This window comes from Pagrus pagrus, assembly GCF_965226575.1.
Source record: "Pagrus pagrus genome assembly, chromosome: 7".
Classification (NCBI taxonomy): Eukaryota; Metazoa; Chordata; class Actinopteri; order Spariformes; family Sparidae; genus Pagrus; species Pagrus pagrus.
Genome location: NC_140191.1, coordinates 27,762 through 45,435, shown reverse-complemented (window position 1 = coordinate 45,435; position 17,674 = coordinate 27,762). Strand labels below are relative to the sequence as shown.

The 17,674-nt window shown below is 44.4% G+C and overlaps 3 protein-coding genes across 6 annotated transcripts; 2 read left to right on the top strand and 1 right to left on the bottom strand.

Moving 5' to 3' along the window:
- The first annotated feature begins 283 nt into the window (after nt 1-283).
- Nucleotides 284-7,296, top strand: LOC311259935 (uncharacterized protein). 3 transcript variants are annotated; one of them, XM_084357362.1, is made up of 9 exons: nt 284-590; nt 1,777-1,923; nt 2,583-2,716; nt 2,988-3,105; nt 4,605-4,675; nt 5,033-5,108; nt 5,958-6,020; nt 6,364-6,433; nt 6,561-7,296. In XM_084357362.1, exons 2-9 carry the CDS (start codon nt 1,789-1,791, stop codon nt 6,641-6,643), a joined length of 750 nt encoding a protein of 249 aa, XP_084213488.1. In that variant the 5' UTR covers nt 284-590; nt 1,777-1,788; the 3' UTR covers nt 6,644-7,296. The 3 variants fall into 3 exon arrangements, with proteins under 3 accessions (XP_084213488.1, XP_084213487.1, XP_084213486.1); XM_084357361.1 differs by lacking the exon at nt 5,033-5,108 and adding an exon at nt 5,591-5,666 and having other exon boundaries at nt 1,726-1,923; XM_084357360.1 differs by lacking the exon at nt 5,033-5,108 and adding an exon at nt 5,591-5,666 and having other exon boundaries at nt 6,561-7,295.
- An 890-nt stretch (nt 7,297-8,186) lies between these two features.
- pmvk (phosphomevalonate kinase) lies at nt 8,187-10,989 on the bottom strand. 2 transcript variants are annotated; one of them, XM_084357739.1, is made up of 5 exons: nt 10,757-10,989; nt 10,037-10,100; nt 9,809-9,961; nt 9,557-9,686; nt 8,187-8,761 (listed from the first exon to the last, which is right to left on the bottom strand). In XM_084357739.1, exons 1-5 carry the CDS (start codon nt 10,849-10,851, stop codon nt 8,634-8,636), a joined length of 570 nt encoding a protein of 189 aa, XP_084213865.1. In that variant the 5' UTR covers nt 10,852-10,989; the 3' UTR covers nt 8,187-8,633. The 2 variants fall into 2 exon arrangements, with proteins under 2 accessions (XP_084213865.1, XP_084213864.1); XM_084357738.1 differs by lacking the exon at nt 8,187-8,761 and adding an exon at nt 9,074-9,425 and having other exon boundaries at nt 10,757-10,964.
- A 456-nt stretch (nt 10,990-11,445) lies between these two features.
- Nucleotides 11,446-17,054, top strand: decr1 (2,4-dienoyl CoA reductase 1, mitochondrial). Its single transcript, XM_084357737.1, has 10 exons — nt 11,446-11,558; nt 12,601-12,809; nt 12,890-12,947; nt 13,248-13,334; nt 14,742-14,889; nt 15,573-15,672; nt 15,768-15,840; nt 15,942-16,088; nt 16,194-16,256; nt 16,517-17,054. Exons 1-10 carry the CDS (start codon nt 11,490-11,492, stop codon nt 16,574-16,576), a joined length of 1,014 nt encoding a protein of 337 aa, XP_084213863.1. The 5' UTR covers nt 11,446-11,489; the 3' UTR covers nt 16,577-17,054.
- Nucleotides 17,055-17,674: the final 620 nt, after the last annotated feature.

Genomic DNA, 17,674 nt, shown 5'->3' with positions numbered 1-17,674 from the left:
CTCGAAGTTTGTGATTATATTGTATTGTGAATATATACCTGGGGGGAAAAAAAATGCAAAGTACAATATGCAAAGAGAAATGACTGATTGTTTGTGAAGGTAAGAAGCTTTGAAATAAAGTATTTAAAAATAATAATGTTGGTCTTAAGGTTGAGTTGTTATTGTGTGGTCAATCAATGTAAGCAATCTTTAAAGTTTTTAAGACATTCTTTGTCAAAATGTGAACTGACTTTTAATTTGTAAGGACCCTCGGGCTGCGTCACTTCCTGTGGAGGGAATTTAACGCGGAAGTGGGTGTAGTCCAGAGCTGGGAGTTGGCTGGATAAGGAAGCGGCGGAGAGCAGAACCAGAACCAACAGAGACCAGAACTCCAGAACCAGAACACTGAGGACCAGACATCGGAGACCGTGCACCGGTTCAGAACGACACTGAGCCGCAGTTTGTCCGCTCACTCTGAAACTTTCCTCAGCTTATAAAGTCCGCACAGTTAGCCTGCTAACAGCGAGTTAGCCAGCCTGCTAACAGGGAAGTGACGGTGTCAGGTGAAGTCGGGCTCGAGCAGCAGGTGTTTCCTAAGACGACCCAGACAGGTAAGAAGAGTCGCTCAGGTACACCTCAGCTGTGTTCTGTTAGCTCTGAACTGTGCTAGCATGCTAACAGACAAACAGGGCGGTGGTCCGCTGTTAGCATCAGGAGCTAGCGTGCTAACAGCACAACAACACGTCAGACTGAAAAAGGTGATAAATTATCCAAAAAATTAAAAAGAAACATCGCAAACAGAAGAGGCAGGAGTTGATGTGACTTTACATCTATACAATAAACTTTATTATATATTTACGTTGTTGTTTACAGTGTCAGGACTTTAATATATAAGACCCGCAGCTTCCGGTCCCGCAGATTGACGCTGTCACTGCACCGCACCGTGTTCAATGTTATATATGTTTACATCTGTGGATACATATTCTTTATATTCTATATATTCTGTATACTTATACTGTTGTATATTTAACCTGCTTACACCTGCATTCATCACAGCACAGTGTGTTTGTCACCTGCCACATTATTCATGTCAGCACGACGCTACAATGTTTATATGACTTTTATTATATATTTGAATGTTATTATTATTAATTTATTCTTATATTTGAATTATTTCATGTCTGATGTCAGAGTGTCTTTTATTTTTCCATGGCAGGATTTTCTTTTTATTCTGTATTTTTTGAGGATTGTTGGAGGAGTCTGTGACTGTTGACCACGTGACAAATTCAGAACTTTAAAGTATTCAAAATAAACTTTATTTTAATGTCCTCCTAACACAGCAGACTAATTCAGCAGATAAAACAGATGGTGGCAATAATCACATGTCAGTCTGAGCGTGTTCATGTGCAGGTCTGAAGTATTGACACACTTTAATTGATCCTTTCAGGATCTTAATTGTCATATTTTTATTAATATAAAACTCAATTTTCTGTCTGTTTATTCTTGTTGTCAACCAGAGATCATGATCTCAGAAATCACCTGATTAATTATTGATTCATCAAATCAGTCACCTGATTGATTATAGAACAACAAAATTCATTACCAAACAACATGTTAGTACACAAGCGGTACGTGTTAGTACTCAAACTCAGTACTCGTTAATACACACACTCAGTACTTATTAGTATGCAGACTCTGTACTTGTTGGTATACAGACTCGTTCCTTGTTGTTTGGAATGCGAACAGGAAGTAGAATACGACCAATCAGCAGTCTGACAGCTCCTGTTCCTCTTGCAGTAGAAGAAGAAGATGAGTGGAGGCGTGAACAGCATCGATGCAGTGAAGAAGAAGATCAAAGTGCTGCAGGAGCAGGCGGAGGAGGCCGAGGACAGAGCGGAGAGGCTGCAGAAGGAGGTGGAGAAGGAGAAGAGGAGCAGAGAGGAGGTAAACACACCTTCATACACCTGCACAGGTAGTGCAGGGGGTGGAGTCGCATTGTGTGTGTGTGTGTGTGTGTGTGTTAACACAGGCTGCATGTGGCCTGCTGCAGCTTATCAAACTGGACACACACTGATGCACACTGCTGTACTCTACTGTAGTACTACAGTTTACTGCAGTACCCGCTGTACTCTACTGTAGTACAGAGTAGTCAGGCATACCACACATTCCTCTGTCAACACGCACACACATACACACACACACCCCTCCTTGGTGAACGCAGTGAGTCAGTCTGACAGTGTTGGAGTCATGTGATGGCGTCCTCTGACCACCATGGGGCGCTGTGACCTTTATGTTCCTGTGTGAATGTGACTGTGCTGCAGATGAAGAAGTTGGAGGAGCTCCTCATACAATCTGTGCAGAGATTTAAATACATTAAAAACAGAAAGAAAAAAGAGTTACTGAAAATCAAATATACAAATAAATAAAAGATAAAATAACTGAATAAAAATGCATCAAAACATCACTGTGATATCTAATATGGTAATTAAAACACACACACACACACACACACACACACACTCTCAGTGATCAGCTGATTGGCCTTTACTGATCAGGTCTGATGGAGGTGGTGGGCTCACGGCTCCCTGCTGTGTGTCTTACAGGCTGAGGCGGAGGTGACGGCACTGGGTCGACGTCTGCAGCTCACTGAGGAGAATCTGGACCGAGCTCAGGAGAGACTCGCCACCGCCCTACACAAACTGGACGAGGTGGAGAAGGCTGCTGACGAGAGCGAGAGGTCTGACGCACACCTGTGACGCACACCTGTGACACTATCACAACACTCATGTTTCAGTTCCTTAGTACACATGCCACTCACACTTGTGATGGCACTGATTTACTTTACCATTACTGGTTTCACTGAGCCAAGTTGAGCCAAGCTGTGCCGTGCTGGTCCTGCTCCGGAGCACGCACCAGGCTGAACTTAGTTACTAACTCAGTACTGCACCTGTCTGTCTGATCACCTGTGCGTGTGTGTGCGTCTGTGTGCGTGCGTGCGCGTGCGTCAGAGGGATGAAGGTGATTGAGAACAGAGCTCTAAAGGATGAGGAGAAGATGGAGCAGCTTGAGGTTCAGCTGAGAGAAGCCAAACAGATCGCTGAGGAGGCCGACCGCAAGTATGAAGAGGTAACGCACACACACACACACACACACACACACACACACACACACACACACGCACACAGAGACTTCTGTCTGTGAATGTAGCCATGTTAGCATGCAGGCTAATTTTGAACTTCATGTTAATCAACCATTTAATCTGTTTTATTTCCATCAGAGATCATTCCAGAATAAAAGCCGATAAAGAAATAATTTCCTCTTTTAAACACTGTTTGGTGACACCTGATTGGTTGACGGTCCTCCTGACAGAATACTTTGTCAGACTCGTCTTCACAGGTCAGTCCAAGTTGTTGACCGGATGCAGGTTCAGATCCTTTCTGACTGTCAGCTGTTCTGTGTCATCGGTGTTATGTTGACGGTCGTTGTCCTGCTGAAAGCTGCAGGTGTGTGGAGGTGTAGCTTCAATGTTTGCAGACGATCCTCCTTCTTCTTCATGATGTCAGCTGCCCCGTGTCCTGCAGAACAAGCCCACAGCACAGTGCTGGTTATTCACCCTTGTCATGTCCAGACTGTGTCCAGATTGAGTTTAGGAAGTCTGGACATTACGATTCAGACACAGGATGGATTCAAACTGCATTTGGTTTGAATGTGTTTCAGATCTGATTTCTATAGATGAGTCTCAGGCCGGACGCTCGTATCAGATGTCAAAGTGTCTTTTGTGTCACTAGCAGCGCGACACACGGCGGTGACGTCAAATCCAGAGAGACTGAATATATCGGAGCAGCTGAGCAGAATCCAGACTGCTGTTTGCAGAGTGTCGTGAAGACGACGGAGAGAAACGGTCTGCGCTGTCACGTGACATTGATTGGTTGGGGAGTGAGGTGATTGATCATGTGTCCGTGTCGGAAAGCCTCCTCACGTTATGTTGAGCCTCCAATGATGATAACTGACCGATCAGAAGCTTCCAAAAGTAACTCCACAGTTTAATAAACAGTCAGCTTTAACTTCTCACTCTGCAGTAAACCTTAATGTAACTACAATATGACACCATTCACATGTCGATGGGTTTACTATAAAGCTGCACTTTTCCTGGAAAGTGAAGGAAGAATTACGGCACAGAGGAAAGGGTGGCCATGTTTTCCCTGGTCACTATCTTCAGGTGTAACGGTGGAACAGGGTGAAAGGGGGAGTAATAGAAACCGATGTAAAACATGCGTGAACAGACGGACAATCACTGATTGAGATGCTCTGGTGTTGTGTCAAAGTCTGTCCCCCGTTGATGTGTGTCTCCTCACCACTGCGACCGGAGACGCTTCAAAACCAGTTTTCTCTGTACGAGACCAGTGAGAAACAAAACCTGCCTGCTTATTAATACAACTTAGTTTACTTACACATCTGTGATTCTGAAGTGATCTCTTATGGAAAGTAAAACCAACTCATGATGAAGATGATGATGATCTCCATCATCATCACCTGATGTGACAAGTCTCAGTTTCAACATGTTGGTGTAATAACTGATGAAAGAACTGTGTGTGTGTGTGTGTGTGTGTGTGTGTGTGTGACAGGTGGCTCGTAAACTGTTGATGGTGGAAGGAGAACTGGAACGAGTTGAAGATCGAGCTGAGCAGGCTGAGAGGTTTATAAACACAACACGCTCAACAAGTGCACGTCTGACAGCATGAAGCTTCTGCTGCTCTGAGACAGACACACAGACAGACAGGGAGACAGACACACAGACAGACAGAGACAGAAAGAGAGACAGAAGACAGACAGAGAGACACTTATTTAGTAATTATACTACATGATGTCACTGCTTCATTAACAGCCTAACTTTCTGCAACATATTTCTCTTGTTTCCATGAAAACGTGTCGCTGCTGCTGCATGTGCTACCTGTCTGTCTGTCCTCCCGTCTGTCCTCTCTGTCTGTCCTCCTGTGAGTGTGTCCTCCTGTGTCTGTCTGTCCTCCTGTCTGTCCTCGTCCCTCTCTATCAGTAAGGTTCGGAGGTTGGAGGAGCAGTTGAGGAGTTTCGACCAATCACTGAAGAGCCTGCAGGCGTCTGAGGACAAGGTACTGAGGGTCACCTGACCTCTCACCTGCTGTCAGTCAGAGCAAAGTAGCTCCTCCTCCTGACCTCCTGCTGCCTCCTATGACCTCTGACCTTTAGCTGCTGCTTCAGCTCCTCCTCCTGCTGACCTCTGCATGACTCTAACCTGCTGCACACACTGACACACACACCTCACACACCTCACACACACACAAACACACACACACGACGCACACACACCTGACACACACACCTGTATGACATCATGGGGGTTTCAGGCAGCAGGTGTAACAACTTCCATCCGTGTGGAAACGACTTGCTGTCTGAAAACACACATACAGCAGGTTACCATAGTAACTAAATCGGTTGCCACAGTAACTGGATACAGTCATCTGTGTGTGCAGTGAACAGCTTCCTGAATAAACAAACAAACAAACAAACAAACATAATCATGACAGAACTTCCTGTGTGACTCGGTGTGTCTGATGTGACCTTTGACCTGCAGCAAGAGTCGAATGTTGGAGGAGGAGCTGAAAACTGTCTTCACTGGTACAAAGAGTCTGGAGGCCCAGGCTGAGAAGGTAGGGGGGGGAGGGAGGAAGTGGAGGGGGAAGTGGAGGGAGGGGAGGGTATGCAAGACGAGACCTCTTAAACTTAGTAAAAATACTTTAATATATATTAGTTAGTATAGTATTTAAATATTTATCTAATATTTGATGGGTGTGGGTGTCGTCAGAATTTCTAGCTACAAACAAGATTTATCAGGACCCACTCAGGTGATCAACACCTGTTCAACCTCCCACACAGGTGTCCTGATTCCTGATATGTCAGTACACCTGTTCTCTGATTGGCTGTCTCTCCTGTTTTCTCAGTACTCTATGAAGGAGGACAGGTACGAAGAGGAGATCAAGAACCTGAGCAACAAACTGAAGGAGGTGAGACGGGAAAATATTGTTGTGTTTCTAAACGCCTGTTTTTAACGCTGCTCACCTTCTGTTTACCTGCTGACTTCTTGTTGACTTCCTGTTTGTTACCTGTAGACTTCCTGTTGACTTCGTGTTTGTTACCTGCTGTGTTTCTGTTGACTTCCTGTTTGTTACCTGCTGTCTTCCTGTTGACTTCCTGTTCACCTGCTGTCTTCCTGTTGACTTCTTGTTTGTTACCTGCTGTTTCTGTTGACTTCCTGTTTGTTACCTGCTGACTTTCTGTTGACTTCCTGTTTGTTACCTGCTGTGTTTCTGTTGACTTCCTGTTCACCTGCTGACTTCCTGTGTGCAGGCGGAGAGCAGAGCAGAGTTCGCTGAGCGTTCGTTGACCAAACTGGAGCGAACCATTGATGACCTGGAGGGTGAGACAGGAAGAAGAAATGAATGATATTGTCATAGATCTGATATGATGGACTTATTGATTATTAGAAAGCTGTATTGATTGGACAGCATGACGTCATCATCTGTTTGTTTGTTTGTTGTTTACAGAGGCTCTGGCTTCAGCCAAAGAGGAGAACAAAAAGATTCACGCCACCCTGGATCAGACCCTGCAGGACCTCAACTCCTTCTGAACCTTGTCCTCCTCCCCCCTCGTCCCCCGCCGCTGCCTGACAGACGGACATCAGGGCCTCTGTGGCGCCTCCTCCCTCTCCTCCCTCTGTCACATTCCTTCTCTGATCTTTAAGTCTCATTCAGAGTGTTGCTTTAATTTACTCCTCCTGTCTGGACCTCCTGCTCACCCTCCCCCCTCCTCCCCCATGACAGTGCCAACCCCCCACCCCTAGTATTAGGTGGTAGAGTCCAGACGCGGAGTGGGCGTGTCAAAGGGACCCTTGTTTCCCACGTTAAACTAATTAATGACTAACGAACCTGTTTGTCTTAACAGTTTGTCTTTACTTTGCCACATATTAATTATTGATTAATTGATTGATTAGAGCCAATGTCTTGTTACCCAATGATTGATTATTTTGTTCCATGGGGGCGTGGTTTAAGCTATCCAATCACAGTGAGGCATTCCACTGCCATATATGGTAGACCAGGGGCCAATCAGAGGTCGCAGACAGGTGACCTTTGACCTGATGACATGAATAAAGTGTAGAGATGTTTTTACCTGGAAGCTGATGTCATCACTGTGCTGATGTCACAGCTCATTGTAATAAATCAGGATTTTATAAAATAAAAGCACCGTCACTGGTCTGTAGATCCAAAACGACTGTTTGGTGTTTATTCAACGAATCGTTAGTTTAATCAGATGAACACAATAAAGCTTGTTAATGAATCGTTAATTTAATCAGATGAACACATTAAAGCTGTTAATTAGAAAATGTACAAATATGACTTAAAGTATAAATAACTTCCCAGTACTGAACCACAGGTTAATCTTCTCAGATGTTCATGTTTTCTGTAAACATTTTTAAATAAGGGTCAGGGGGTCAGGGGGGTTAGGGTCACGTCTGACTCCAGAGTTATCGAGCATGTCTGACACTTTATGTAAATCAATAAATACTGTGTCTGCTGCTGAAGATGTCGGTCCGGTCTGGTTTACGAGCTCCAACTGATTGAGTGCTCCTCAGGTTCCTCCTCACACAAAGAAGCAGATACCGGTCCTGCTGCTGGGTTGATGCCCTTCTACGGCCCGGTCCAGTTCTCCTCGTGTAACAGCCCATCTCCAGGTATCTCCTCCATGCTCTTGAGACTGTGCTGGCAGACACAGCAAACCTTCTTGCGACTGCACATATGGATGTGCCATCCTGGAGGAGCTGGACTACCTGTGCAACCTGATTGGGCTGCAGGTACTGCTCATGGTAACCGGTAGTGACAAGAACACCAGCAGAACACAAAACTAGAGAAGAATCAGTCAGGAAGGATCAGGAGAGAGGAACTGTCTGTGGCCACCACATGAAGAACCATTCTCTGTTTGGAGGCCATCTTGTTTTTGTCTCCACTGCACCTGCTGTCGCTTTCAGATGAAACTGATTAAGTCACTTGAGTTCCCAGAATGTTCTTATTGAGAAACCTGAACTTTAACTGACTTGGTGTTAAACTGTGAACATGAAGTGTTCACTGCATTTTTATAACATCTGCAATGTAATCACTCCGGACACAAACAACATTATTCATGAAATATTTATTAACAAAATCATTCAAAGAATTCATTTCATTTGTAAAATTACATGAAAGCAGCAACATGTGAATTTAAAGGTCACAGAATTAAACCTGATCCAACTGATCTGCTGCATCTTCTCCTCCTTCAGCTGGCTGAAGTGAAGGAGTACAGAGTGCTGACACTACTGTAAACTGTTATAATAATAACAATAATAATAATGTGAGGGTTAGGGTTAACAACAACCACACACCTGAGCTGCCTCCCTGGTTACAGAGTACTGATACTACTGTAAACTGTAAATCCACATCTAGGTTTTCATCTTCGCTGAAGTTTGACCAGCGAAGTCACAGCTACAACCAACAGCAGAGGTGTGTGTGTGTGTGTGTGTGTGTGTGTGTGTGTGTGTGTGAGATGAATGATGAATCTAAAATAGGAAGTTTTTCTCAAACTTTGCTTTAAATGAAACAAACCAGTTGATATTTTATCATGTAATGTTTCTTCCTTTCGCCCTCAGATGAAGCAGTTTTTATCAAACATCTAAAAGTAAAAGCATCTTCAGTCGTCCATCTTCTGGTTTTTCCATCTGGGTGAGGAGAGGTGGTGAGAGAAGGTAGTGAGGAGAGGTGGTGAGGCGAGGTGATGAGAGAAGGTAGTGAGGAGAGGTGGTGAGGAGAGGTTGTGAGGAGAGGTGGTGCGGCAAAGTGGTGAGGAGAAGGTGGTGAGGAGAGGTGGTGAGAGAAGGTAGTGAGGAGAGGTGGTAAGGAGAGGTGGTGAGAGAAGGTGCTGAGGAGAGGTGGTGAGATAAGGTAGTGAGGAGAGGTGGTGAGGAGAGGTTGTGAGGAGAGGTGGTGCGGCAAAGTGGTGAGGAGAAGGTGGTGAGGAGAGGTGGTGAGAGAAGGTAGTGAGGAGAGGTGGTAAGGAGAGGTGGTGAGAGAAGGTGCTGAGGAGAGAAGGTGGTGAGGAGAGGTGGTGAGATAAGGTGGTGAGTGGAGGTGGTGAGGATAGGTGGTGTTAGGATTAGGGTCAGGAGTCAGGAGGTGCGATCTCCTATCAGCCTTTGCTGCTGCAGTGATCAGCTGCTGTTATCAATCAGATTATTGATCAGTGATTATCAGCAGCCTCCTCAGCCAGCTTCAGGAGCGGCTGCAGCTGCTCGTCTAATGAGGGGGCGTCGGCCTCGTTAGTGATGATCCAATCAAATTCAACCCCGCTGTCCAAACCACACTCTGACTCTGCATCGTCCACACCTGAGAGACAGACAGACAGACAGGTGAACAGACAGACAGGTAGACGTACAGACAGACGGACAGGTAGACAGGTGAAAAGACTGATGTGAGCAGACAGACAGACAGGTGAACAGACAGACAAGTCACCTGACCTGTGGTGAAGCTCCACCCCCTCTCTCTGCGTGTTTTTTCTGAACTTTGAACTCGGACACTTCGAGTCTGTCGAGGAAACTCGGACCAGAACCACTGCAGGTCAGACAGCCGCCGCGCATCACTCACCACCTGACCAATCAGAGAGCAGGTTGCTAGTTGGTTGCTAGGGAGCACTTGATGGTTTTGGAGTCAACAGACAACAGACAACGAGGAAGATGGAGGAGGAGGAAGTGACATCAGCAGTGACCTACCCACACAGGTTGCCGTGCTCCTCTGGTTGCTAAGCGACAGAAGAATCCAGGGTCCTGGCATCGGCGAGTTTCTCCCCAGCGAATCATGTCGGCCCGATGCTGCTCCTTATAAAGACCAGGACCCAGCAGCTGGTCCAGGTCCAGACCGTGTTCCTGCAGAACCCACAGAACCAGCATGACTCAGCAGTAACCATGGTAACTTGTTTGGTCAACAGGTGTTGGTCTCACCTGAGCGTACTGCTGTTTGAGAGGTCCAGACAGACGCAGGATGCAGCAAACATCCCGTCCTAAACTGCAGAAGAAGAAACAGGTTCAACATGTACTGCAGACAGGTCCAGACACAGACAGACAGGTACAGACACAGACAGACAGACACAGACACAGACAGACAGACAGGTCCAGACAGACAGGAGCAGACACAGACAGGTCCCAGACGATTCTGGACAGGAGACGGGTTCACCTGGACAGGTAACCAGCCAATGGTAGGTTCAGTTTAACATGCAAAGGTGATGATGCTTCTGTAGAGGAGCATCATGGTTCGTGTCAGTGATCCGGTCCATCATTTTATCAGCACCTGACTGTCTCACCTGTCTCACCTGTGACTGCTCCTGTCAGACGTCTTTTATTGATTTTGACTCAGTGGATTAACAAACTAATTCATCACATCATTATCTGGTTTCAAAGGTTGTAGAGCAACAATGATAAAATAAATCAACTCTCAGATAAACACGGTGTAAACGGATGATCCAGCCTGATTATTGATTAGTTATTATTATTATTTGTTGTGTCTGATCAGCTGTCATGACGCTGTCAGATTGATTACTGTGGTTTTATCTTTACAGCTGATTTCAGATCAGTCTCCTCACAAACAAACAAATAATCAGTCGCACATGTCTTCATTAAAAACTGATCACAGAACAATAACATATCGATATGAACTGTTTTTACCGGCTGTGGATCAGGTCCGTCACATAATCTTTTCCGGACTTCCGCTTCCCGCTGAAGACCAGAACCAGTTTGGGTTCTGAGAGTCGAACCTCCATCTGTCACAATCACCTATCAATACCTGCTGCTGATCGATCAGCTGCTGCTTTGAGCAGATCCGTGTTCCGACTGTCGGACCACACCGGACCAGTACCGTAACTGTCAGAGCAACCGAGAGAAAGTCAAAATGTAACTGCTATCACATTAATCTTAACACTCAAAGAATGCGCATGAGATCAATAATCGATGTTAAACTGATTGGATATCGATATCATGTGACGTGTGAAGTTCGTTTGTTGAGAGAAATTAGCAAATAAACCAGAGTTTATTTCTCGAGTCACAACATGTAGAGACATTACGGTAACACGTGATCGTCGTCACATTCTGGACTGAACCACTGCAGTCCGGATGGTGGGGGTGCTGTGTGTGTGTGTGTGTGTGTGTGTGTGTGTGGGGGGGGGGGGGGGGGTTCCGTTGTCTAAGATAATACATTACAATACAATTTAATTCAATTCAATATAAGTTATAAATATAGAATATAATAAGTTATATAACGTATAGAACATAAACGAACACTAACCATTTTAATGGATTTCGTAAGAGGCGTGTCTTCCAGCGGCTGTGAGTCCGCAGAGAGACTGACCTCCTGGTCCCTGTTGGTATTATCCGGGTCAGAGGTCAACACGTCTTGGGCAAGATGGCGGCTGCTGTGAGTTCGAGAAAAGCAGAACTTTTGTTCAGATTTGTGAGGAGTCCAGTTCACAGGGTGAGAAAAACTTAATGAACTTTATAAAATAAATTAAAGCCTTTAAAACTGTCGATAAAATGTGACGTCAGAGAGCAGCTGCAAAAACAACATAAACAATCAATAACCAATCATCAGTCAGAGTTTGTGGTAGTAAAGTGTAAATGATCTAAACCAGAGAAGAAGAATAATTTAAAATCACATGAAACATATTTAAAAACAGAAGGTGTGCTGCAGTTTGACCCTTCACCCAGTTTACAACAGAACAACAGAACAGGGTCCCTTCAGGACCGGATCAGGTCTGGTAGGAACCAGATCTCAGAGGCAGTCTGTCATTTACTGATAAGGTTTGTGTGGTGGGATCTGCTGTATGTTCAAATACTGTGAATATAATGAAAATATGACAAAGTGGAGTCTGACAGTGAGCACACACCTGCTGTAGTTCAGTCATATGAACACCAGGTGGTGCCGACAACACCCAGATTATTTCATGTTGTTAAATCACTGTAGTTTGTTCATATATTAAGAGGGCAGACAGACGGACAGGTACAGATCAACAGGTACACACCAACCGGTACAGACAGACAGGCACAGACAGGTACAGACAGACAGGTACAGACAGGTACAGACAGACATGTTGTTCTTCTAATGAATCAATCTACCGTGTTATTTGGATGATTGACACCTGAACATGAAGTATTTACCTGTGTTTGATTCAGTCCAGGTGCATCAGAGCTGCAACAATTAGTTGATTAATTGGTTATTCGATCAAAAGAAAATTAATTTGCAGCTATTTTGTGAATCGATCAAAACTTCCAGTCATTGTTCAAGTGAAACTTGTGAAACATTGTTAGGTTGCAGCGTCTTCAGTCTGAGGAATTGCTGCTTTGAAGACGTCACTTTGGGTTCTGAGAAACCTTGACGAGCTTTTTCACGATTGGTCGACAGTTTATAGATTAAATTATGAAGCAGGAAAATAATCTGTGAAATTGACGAAGAAAATAATCATTAATCTTGGAACACTTCAAACAAACCATGATGGAGCTCTCTTCTGTTTCTTCAGTCATGCCTCCACAGCTCTGCGGTTCTTCCTCAGCAGTCCGGTTCTCCTCCTCCTCAGTCACAGTTCTTCCCGCCGGCTAAAGACGTCATGCTGCCGACAGGAAGTTTCAGCAACAGAGTGGCGTTCATCACAGGAGGGGGGACGGGACTCGGCCGAGCCATGACCACCACCCTGTCTCAGCTGGGAGCTCAGTGTGTCATCGCCTCCAGGTCAGAGGTCAGATCTATACTTTGAAATAATGCGGTGTGAGCTGTAAACCCTGACGTCATGTGTTTGTGTTGATCTTCAGGAAGTTGGATGTACTGCAGCAAACAGCCGAGGAGATCAGCAGCCAGACTGGAAACAAGGTCAGAACCAGAGCCAGACTGAACTAGTCAGGTTGTTCGCACAAACGTGGACGCCAAGTCCCACACGACAATTTGGAGTCAGGAAAACACACTTGATGAAACTCTGAAACAGATTCATGAACCACAAATCTTAAGTTAGAATCCGTCTGAAGCAGCAGAATTAAATCCAGCTAACATGTAAATCTGAGTGTATTGTCAGGAGTTGTGCTGTTAGTGGAACATAAACAGCTGCTGTTTTGTTTCCATTCATCAGTGTTAATCATAAGACCTGGTCTGAACTGAACCCCCCTCTGATCTCAGGTCCATGCTCTTCAGTGTGATGTCAGAGATCCTAAGGCCGTCTCTGTTTGTGTCGACCAGATGGAAACCCTGACAGGACTCCCTGACGTAAAGCACACACACACACACACGCACACACACACACACAGGTTTTGCTTAGTAGCCTAGATGGAGGACTAGAGTCACATGATCATGATCATATGATTTTGGTGTTCATGACTTGGACTGGAGACAGATGACTTGAAAGGACTTTATTAATTTGATATCTGCATTTTTCTACATATTGAGACTTTACGTTTTGTTTTTGAAACATGATTGGCTGATTTCTAGTACAGTTAGTTCGAACTGGCATCTTACTGGGAAGCAGCAGAGGCAGCCGTCATGGAGGGGTGATAGAGAGATAGATGACTTTATTAATCCCAGGGAGGAAATTAGGTTAACATAGCAGCAGGTACATTCAAGTACAAGGACAGATATAGAAACAATAAAATACTATATACAATACAATGCGTAAGTAGTTAAAAAATAAAATAAAGTACTGAGGTATCGAGGTGTAAAGTTAAGTGGAACATAAGGTGCAGTTGTATTTACAGTAATAATAATTTAGCTACAGTAATAATGATTTAAGATTATTTGTGCGTTGTAAAGTGTGATGGCAGCAGGTTGGAAGGATTTCCTGTGCGCTTCCTTTCGGCAGCAGGTTGAAGGAGTGTGTTGCTTGTCCAGAGTTTTGTGGAGGTGAGAGACATTGTCCATGAGCAGCATTTCTGCCAGCATCCTGTCCACCACCTCCTCCAGGGGGACGAGCTCAGAGCCCACAACAGTAGACAGAAATAGTAAAATTTGGAGTCAAGGTTAAGTTGTCGATGATGGCAGTAAGAAGAGAACAGCGCTAAGACAGGTCAAAGATAACTGATACGACCACCACAGCTCAAACTTAAACATTAGGTAGGATGCTAACATTAAGGGTTGATTAGCTGCAAATCAACTACAGTTTGACTAAGAAGTCAATCAGAGGACTTATTTGGGTACATATATCTTTTACTGTAATATTTAATAATGACCTTTTTTTATTTATTTAAATGTTTTAATCAAAACAAAAACATAATTTGTCTGTAAAGGGATTAATAATGTCTGTCTTCTTCTTCTTAATTTGCTGTGCATTCATATTATAGATTGACACAAACATAAGCAGTTTAGTCAATGCTTAAATAGAATTTAACTTGTAACTGATGAGATGTGGAAACCGTGTGACAACATGAGAATATCGTCTGAGGGTTAGGGGTAGGACGTTAGACATGTGTGACTTACAGCCAGCTCTGCTCTCTATACTTGTGAGGACGATAAAACACTCTGAAGCTGAACCTGCAAGTTGTTATTTGAATTAGTGAAACATCCTGTTATATATGATGACATCATTATGATGTCAGAGGTTTCTTCTCCAACTCTTCAGCTGTTACAAAATTACATTTTTAATGATGACATCACAGTGACTGTGTACCCTGATTGGTACAGGTAATCATCAACAACGCAGCAGGAAACTTTGTGTGTCCGTCAGAACGTCTGTCGCCAAACGGCTGGAAGAGCATCACAGACATCGTCCTGAACGGGACGGCGTTCATCACCCTGGAGCTCGGCAAGAGACTCATCCAGAGTCAGAGAGGTCAGAGGTCACTGAGAGACTCATCCAGAGTCAGAGAGGTCAGAGGTCACAGAGGTCACTGAGAGACTACTTCAGAATCAGAGAGGTCAGATGTTACTGAGGTCAGAGGTCACTGAGAGACTCACCCAGAGTCAGAGATGTCAGAGGTTACTGAGGTCAGAGGTCACTGAGAGACTCATCCAGAGTCAGAGAGGTCACAGGTCACTGAGGTCAGAGGTCACAGGTCACAGAGGTCACTGAGAGAGACTCCTCCAGAATCAGAGAGGTCAGATGTTACTGAGGTCAGAGTTCACTGAGAGATTCATCCAGAGTCAGAGAGGTCAGAGGTCACAGAGGTCACTGAGAGAGACTCCTCCAGAATCAGAGAGGTCAGATGTTACTGAGGTCAGAGGTCACTGAGAGACTCATCCAGAGTCAGAGAGATCAGAGGTCACTGAGGTCAGAGGTCACTGAGAGACTGATCTAGAGTCAGAGAGGTCAGAGATCACTGAGGTTAGAGGTCACTGAGAGACTGATCTAGAGTCAGAGATGTCAAATGTCATTTAAAGTTTAAATTGAACACAGTTATTGCTGATTGTTTGTGTTGTTGATGTTGATTGTTTGTGTTGTTGGTTTGTTGTTGATTGTTTGTGTTGTTGTTGTTGTGTGTTGCTGCTTCATTGTTGTTATTGTTGTTTGTTCAGGTGCTTCCTTCCTGGCTATCACCACCATCTATGCTGAGTCTGGTTCTGGTTTTGTCGTCCCGAGTGCATCAGCGAAGGCTGGAGTCGAGGCGCTCTACAAGTCAGTGTGACCTTTAACTTCTATGCTGTACACAACATAAACATAACCCTGATATGTGGTTGCCATAGTAGCACTGTTGTTGTTGTGTGTGTCAGGTCTCTGGCTGCAGAGTGGGGGCGCTACGGCCACAGGTTCAACATCATCCAGCCTGGACCAATTAGAACCAAGGTACTGCACATCTGACCACAGCCGATGACGTTAGTGTGTTTGTAGTTGTCTGTAATTTTTTGTGTACTTTAGGTTTGTTGTTGTTTACTTGTTGTGTTCAGGGTGCGTTCAGCCGTCTGGACCCAACAGGAGCCTTTGAGAAGGCGATGATCGGCCGGATCCCAACAGGTCGACTCGGAACACCAGAAGAGATCGCAAACCTGGCAACGTACATGAGCAGCGACTTCGCTACCTGGATGTCTGGAGCTGTGAGTTTAGAGTAATCTTAGGTCAAAGTTTAGACTGATCTTAGGTCAAAGTTTAGACTGATCTTAGGTCAGAGTTTAGACTGATCATCGTGTGTTTGTTTCCAGGTGATTCGGTTCGATGGAGGAGAATATGTGTCGATGGCCGGAGAGTTTAACGAGCTGCGCAGAGTGAGTGGCAAACTCAACTGTTTCCCTCAGAATTATGAATTATTACAGAAGTTGACATGACTAACCCTGACAACAAGATTTTAATGTCTTCTGATTATTTAGACTGAAGAACACAAATACATGAAAGATGTTCACAGGTTGAAAGTTACAGAGTTGCTGATGATTCTCTGTTGGTTCCTCTAAGCTGTCACTTCTCGGAGTTTTATTTTCCATCCAGTGATTCATTGTTACTGAACATATTTATGATGTTTGTGTGTCAGGTGACTCCGGATCAGTGGAAGATGATGGAGGCGATGATCAGAAACACTAAAGGATCCTAAAATTACTACAACAGTCCTCATTGGACCACAAAAGCCACTCATGTCACAGTGTGCTGGTGGACCCGCCCACCCGCTGCTGTCATGATGATGAGCGAGTCTGACAGATATCTGCTGACATTTTTACTAAACAATTGATCTGTGATTGTTGACAGAGCCTCACCAACAGGAAACACTGTTAGCCTGTTAGCTTGTAGCTGGTGGGGCTTGTCATGTGTTTTTCAGTGTGATAATGAAAGTGTAACAAGACTGTTAAATGTTTCTGTTCAGCGACAGTTCAAGGTTTCCTCCTCACAGTGACGGTGTAAAAGACTTCAGTTAGGAGATTTCCTGTGGTCACTGAAGATGAGTCCAAGTGTAAGTGTGAAGTTCACCTCATGTACTGACAGTCACTTCACTTAAATCTCATATCTGATCTCCCATCTGTTAAAATGTGTCAAATAAGCTTTTAAGATGGATTAAAAACTGATGTTAAATTCTTCATCGGGTGTTTTTGTTAGTCAGCAGTAAATTAGCACCTCCTGCTGGAGGAGGACTGGCTCTGATTCACATGTTGAGAGACTCAGATGTGTTACTGAGTGTAAAACACAGTAATATATTCATAACTGGTGAGTATCTGCAGTGTCATTGTTTCCAACATCATACAAGTATTTCCCAAAGTGTGGGAGCCAGAGACTGCAGCTGCGATAGTAAATGCGATTGGTGTTTTTATTGGGTCAGCTTTGTCTTATAATCCACTACAGCAGCACAGCCACTGGCTGTTTGTTTTACAAACCAAACGTGAGAAAAAGCGAACATACATTTAAGGAATCATAATTGTCTGCCTGTATGTGGTCAGAGATTTTCACAGGCCTGGTAACATTATTCAACAATAAGAAGGAGAGAGATCAGTGGGACCCTTGCCTGTTCTCAGCTCACCTCCCGTGCCACCAGAGGTGGCCAGAGTACACAACTTCACTACTTGAGTAAAAGTACAGATAGTCCTTGTCAAATATTACTCCAATACAAGTAAAAGTATTTTAAAAATATCTCAGGAAATACAGGAAAGGAAAGTAGCTTAATGTCATTATACAATACACTGATGCGATCCTGCTACAGACA

Bases quoted from the DNA above. Each gene is read 5' to 3' on its own strand.
- LOC311259935 (XM_084357362.1), top strand. From the start codon at position 1,789: ATGAGTGGAGGCGTGAACAGCATCGATGCAGTGAAGAAGAAGATCAAA. The intron at 5,109-5,957 runs GTACTGAGGGTC...CTGTTTTCTCAG, and splicing joins TGCAGGCGTCTGAGGACAAG to TACTCTATGAAGGAGGACAG. The intron at 6,021-6,363 runs GTGAGACGGGAA...TCCTGTGTGCAG, and splicing joins TGAGCAACAAACTGAAGGAG to GCGGAGAGCAGAGCAGAGTT.
- decr1 (XM_084357737.1), top strand. From the start codon at position 11,490: ATGGCGGCTGCTGTGAGTTCGAGAAAAGCAGAACTTTTGTTCAGATTT. The intron at 12,810-12,889 runs GTCAGAGGTCAG...GTTGATCTTCAG, and splicing joins CAGTGTGTCATCGCCTCCAG to GAAGTTGGATGTACTGCAGC. The intron at 15,841-15,941 runs GTACTGCACATC...TGTTGTGTTCAG, and splicing joins CTGGACCAATTAGAACCAAG to GGTGCGTTCAGCCGTCTGGA.
- pmvk (XM_084357738.1), bottom strand. From the start codon at position 10,851: ATGGAGGTTCGACTCTCAGAACCCAAACTGGTTCTGGTCTTCAGCGGG. The intron at 10,101-10,756 runs GTAAAAACAGTT...CTTCTTCTGCAG, and splicing joins ACGGACCTGATCCACAGCCG to TTTAGGACGGGATGTTTGCT. The intron at 9,962-10,036 runs GTGAGACCAACA...TGGGTTCTGCAG, and splicing joins TCAAACAGCAGTACGCTCAG to GAACACGGTCTGGACCTGGA.